At 34.3% G+C, this 5,088-nt stretch overlaps 1 protein-coding gene across 1 annotated transcript; it reads left to right on the top strand.

The window, feature by feature from the left end:
* Window positions 1-3,400: 3,400 nt before the first annotated feature.
* Window positions 3,401-4,623, top strand: olig4 (oligodendrocyte transcription factor 4). The gene has a single exon (XM_073835265.1). The coding sequence runs from the start codon at window positions 3,473-3,475 to the stop codon at window positions 4,442-4,444; it is 972 nt and encodes a 323-aa protein (XP_073691366.1). The 5' UTR covers window positions 3,401-3,472; the 3' UTR covers window positions 4,445-4,623.
* Window positions 4,624-5,088: the final 465 nt, after the last annotated feature.

Raw genomic sequence — 5,088 nt, 5'->3', positions numbered from 1 at the left:
TATGCTGCTCAAGAACATTTACAGTATGATTATTATCAATGTTGAAAACAGTTGTCATACTTTTGTGGAAACTGTGATACATATTTCACCTTGCTGAATAATTATATTAATTTATTTAAAATCTTACTAACCCCAAACTTGTGAACGCTATTGTATACTGAATATTTTAGCTACAGTATAATGCTTAATTATTCCTCGCATAACTGCTGTTCCATATCTGAGAGGGTCTTTTTCATAGTCTGCTCTCATTAGTGATGAACACAGTTAGTCCAGTCAAAGATCTGCGGTTCTTCTGGCTCTGAGCCTATAACATGCCAAAACCCCATATGTTCTTCACTCGTGACAACACAACACACACTTCAGTCCAGAGAGAGGCAGCTGTTGTGATGGTGGCCTGAGGTGCTTTTATTTTCTGGCTTTCTAGCATCTTTTTGGTTTATATTGTATGCTTTCTCTCTTAAGCTTTACTCCTTGCTTTCCATGGTCTTGCAGTTAAAGGGATAGTTCAACCACAAATTTCGAAGAATCTGTTCCATACAGTGAGAGATAATAATAATGAACACATCTGTCAAGCTCTAATAAGGACAAAAAACCCCATAAATTAATCTTTAAACTAGTCTATATGACTTGCAGACTAAAGATTTCTAAAAGTTTGCTTTTGAAACTTGCCTCTTCAAGGTTACATTTATTTGATCTAAAAATTACATTAAAAGTGATATTGTGAAATATTATTACAAGTTAAAATAACTGCTTTCTATTTTAATCTATTTTAAAATGTAATTTATTCCTGTGATTTAAAGCTGAATTTTCAGCATCACTACTCCAGTCTTTAGTGTCACATGATTCTTCCGAAAACATTCTAATATGTTGATTTGCTGCTCAAGAAACATTTTTTGTTATTATTAATGTTGAAAACAGTTAACATGATACATTGCTTACTCCAGTAAGCATAAAAATACACAGCACACTCACATATTGGGTAAAATATTAATATTTTAGTAGTGAATATAGTTTTTATGCATTTTGCATATTTATATATTTATACATTTTTCTTGCTGCTTTATTTTCAACTTTAATCCATTGGTACATACTACAGATTAAATTTGCATAGACTATTTTAGAAGTAAAGTGACTGGAGTAAATGGCTTTTTTAAGTAAGTTTTGGAAAACAAACAAAGAGCTGTACCCATTGTTATTTTAGTATATTTATCATTTTTATTAAAATTTTGCGTTAGCTTTTGTATTTTCAGCGTTCATTTTCATTTTACATTAGTGATTTTGATATGTGCTTTTGTCATTTGTAATATTTATTTTTTTCTTTTATTATATTACTATCTGTTTTATTTTTGTTTTCATTTCAGCTTTAGTTTAGTTGTAGTTTTTATTTATTTTCATACCTTTTTTGTTATTTTTATAAAGTTTTTCCATCTAAAATGTGTATATATATATATATATATATATATATATATATATATATATTTTTTTTTTTTTCAGCTTAATTTCAATTAACACCATATTTTAATAGTTTTAGTAAACAATAATAACTTTTACTGTGCCACATTGCATCAGGCTGTTCGCACATGGGTAATAATGTGAGTGATGTAGTTTTGTGTAGATGTGGTATGTGTGTTTTAAAGAGTTTAATGGGGATGTTAATGACTCCTGTAAAGGCATAGCTGTGTTATAGTAATAACTCTCTCTTTCTTTACTGCTCCTCCTCTTCCCTCCACAGGGGCTTTTCACAGGCGCTTCACACTCTATAGTGTCTAATGGAATTTAGCCTGCCAGTGTCTTTAGAGCCAAGTTAAAGTCTGCCTAGACTACCTTTAAAACCTCCTGTTCAAGTTTACAAACCAAAAGGAGATATTGTCAAGTGAATCTCATAAAACATGTCAAGAACATAATATCATTGGATAGATTACATAAAAAGATCCATTTTCTCCACATTTTGACATTATACAGATTTTTATTATTTTATTTTTTTATTATTTTTTTTTTTTTAGTATTACATAATTACTGTAATGCATCAGGACATTTTACGTTTGAAATTTTTTTTGTAACCCCCATTGTTCTCAGTGGTATGGAAGCCTGTTTCTGATGCTGAATAAAAAATAAAAAAAGGTAATTGCAACTTTTTATCTCACAATTCTGTCTTTTTTTCCTCAGATGATACAAACTTGCAATTTTTACTTTTCTTCTCAGAATTGTGTGATATAAACTCACAATTGTGACAAATAAAGACTTTAAAGAGTTATTCTCACAATTGCGAATTTGCACCTCGGAAATCTGACTTTTTTTCTCAGAATTGCATGATACAAACTTGCAATTTTGGCTTTTTTCTCAGAATTGTGGGATAACAATTGCGAAAAAGGTCAGAATTGTGAGAAAAAAGTTTGCAATTCTGACTTTTTTTTATCAGAATTGTGATATTGTGTCTTGCAATTGTGAGTTGCAATTTTGTGGGGGGAAAAGACTGATATGTTTTCAGAATTGCGAGTTTATACCTCACAATTCTGACTTAATTGGCAATTGTGTGTTATAAAGTCAGAATTGCGAGTTATAAACACAATTCTGAGAAAAGTCACAATTCTGACTTTATTTCTCAAAATTGTACGTTTACGTCTCTCAATTCTGACTTTATAACTTAAAATTGGGAGTTTATATCTCATAATTCTTTTGGGGAAAAAAGTCAGAATTGTGAGATGTAAACTCGCAATTGTAAAAAAAGATTCAGAATTGTGAGGTAAAAAGTCACAATTACCATTTTTTTTAAATTCAGTGGCGAAAAGGAGCTTCCATACAATGGTGATCCTCATTAATTATATAAAATACAGCATTATATTATATTTACATTCATTCAAAGTGACATAAAATGAATATAAACATAATTATCAAGATAAAAACTAAAAAAACTAAAAAAGATAACTTTTTTAGTCTTTAAACATTTTGTTGTAAATATTCATAAATGTAAAGGCAGAGGGGCCAAAACACTTTTCAATGAGGTTAGTTAACTACATTACTTCGAAACCATTTATTAATCTAAAATTAAAAGTTATGTCTGGTAACAACATGAACTAACAATGAACAGTTGCAATTTTGTTAACTAACTTAAACACACTTTTTTATTTCTGATTGTTAGTTTATTTAGTTAATACCTTAACTAAAGTTGACTAATGGGAACATACCATAAAGTGTTCCCAAATATTCTCATGATGATGGGTTTTTTTTCCATATTGCAGCAATGATTATGATATAATTTTATATATATAATGTATTTGTCATGACCCTAAAAAAGTGTTATTTTCTTTATGCAATTTATTTTTCACATACATGTGCATGCTAGTTGTTGCGGTTTGTGTGTCAGTGTGCATATGTGTGTTTTGTGGAGGCGGGGTGTATACAATGCTATTGGGGCAAAGAAGGGGTGTGTGGGGGTGAAAGTGTGGCCCCTCTGTCATTGGCTCTGGGCCTAATGTCACATTATGCATCTCATTGTGCCTTTGTGATGCTGAGGAGTATAAATACAGCCCTCTCAGTGTCCACACACATACTCATTCCTCCTGCAGATCTACGAACTGAGAAGAACTACGAACTTTCCTCAGAGAAAGAACCTGCGTTTTACTTTGACTTTTTAAACTTTGAGCAAGTGGATTGTTCTAGAAAAGACTGCAAGACTTTCAACAATTTCAAGATGGATTCTGATGCAAGTTCCACATGCAGTCGGTCTTCTTCACCCGAGCTGGCTGTGGACTCCAGCTTTTTCTCCAACAAGATGTTTCAAGCTTACTGCGCAGATAGAGAAACAGGACAGCCCAGGTCTGATAAATCACCACAGAGTACCGGATCCGGGGGAAAGATCCGTGCACGGGCCGATCTCTCCAAAGACGACGTGCAAGATCTACGACTCAAAGTGAACAGCCGTGAGCGCAAACGCATGCACGACCTCAACCAAGCCATGGATGGGCTCCGAGAGGTGATGCCCTACGCACAAGGCCCATCTGTACGCAAGCTGTCCAAAATCTCCACCCTGCTCCTCGCCAGAAACTACATCCTCATGCTATCCAGCTCTTTGGAGGAGATGAAGAAGCTAGTAGGTGATGTTTACGGAGCCAGCAGTCACTCGGCTAGACGGGTTCTACCGCCAGCTTCGGCTCCTCCGGCATCCCAGTTGCCGCTGCTCTCACTTGCCCCGTCTCTTCACTCTCTGGTGAGCAGCGCTTCCCAGCACACCAGCGTGCCGACAATAGCCCAAGCCCCTCATTCTCCTCCCTCGGCTGGGTATCTGGGTTTCCCTACTCCACCTCTTCCCACCCTGCTGAAGGACCCTCTCCAGCATCTCTCCAGCGGCTACAGGCATTTTCCTGGCATGCCTTGCCCCTGCTCTCTCTGCCAGCCTCTTCCTGCTTCCACAGCCAGCTTGCACAGCCTCTCAATGGGGAAGTGATTCAGGCGAGGCCCAGGCTCCAGGCCCGGAGTAGGCCGAAGTTAAAATACAGACTTTAAAAAGAGCTGAAAACATCTGGATGTGTTTCTAGATGTGTTGTATACTTTGTAAATGTCCTGTACAGAATTTTGTTTTTTAACAAGCTGCTGCTATTTTTATATCAAAGAATGTTTTGTACTGTTATAGCGTTTTTGAATAGTCACTGTATGAACATATGCGCTTGTATGTTCTCTGTAGCAAAATGGCAATTGAAAACGTATAGTTTTGTTTCTTAAATTAAACATCTATTATTATAACGAAAACTATTCTGATTTTTCAGTGTCTTTATTTTATCAGTGACCGTGCACCTGGTAATTTAAGCAAAAACTTTCACGTTTAAGTATTTGAGAGAAGCTTTTGGCAAAAGATACTTAAAATGCATTCAAGCTCAGACCCCATGACCTTGTTGCAAGGATCACACTTTACTAATTAAGAAAAAGGAATATTTGCCAAACTATTGACTTAATGGAAAAAAGATTACAATCAATTTTTTTTTACAAATTTGTTTATATTATAAAAAATGTAAAGGTTGCGTAGATTATAAAATAAAAATATATATTTTTAAAATTAATAATATTTTATATTTAGAAAAAGATGATTAAGCA

This window comes from Garra rufa, chromosome 2 (assembly GCF_049309525.1).
Source record: "Garra rufa chromosome 2, GarRuf1.0, whole genome shotgun sequence".
Classification (NCBI taxonomy): domain Eukaryota; kingdom Metazoa; phylum Chordata; class Actinopteri; order Cypriniformes; family Cyprinidae; genus Garra; species Garra rufa.
Note: the sequence above shows the minus strand (reverse complement) of the source record. Positions and strands in the feature narration are given on the sequence as shown.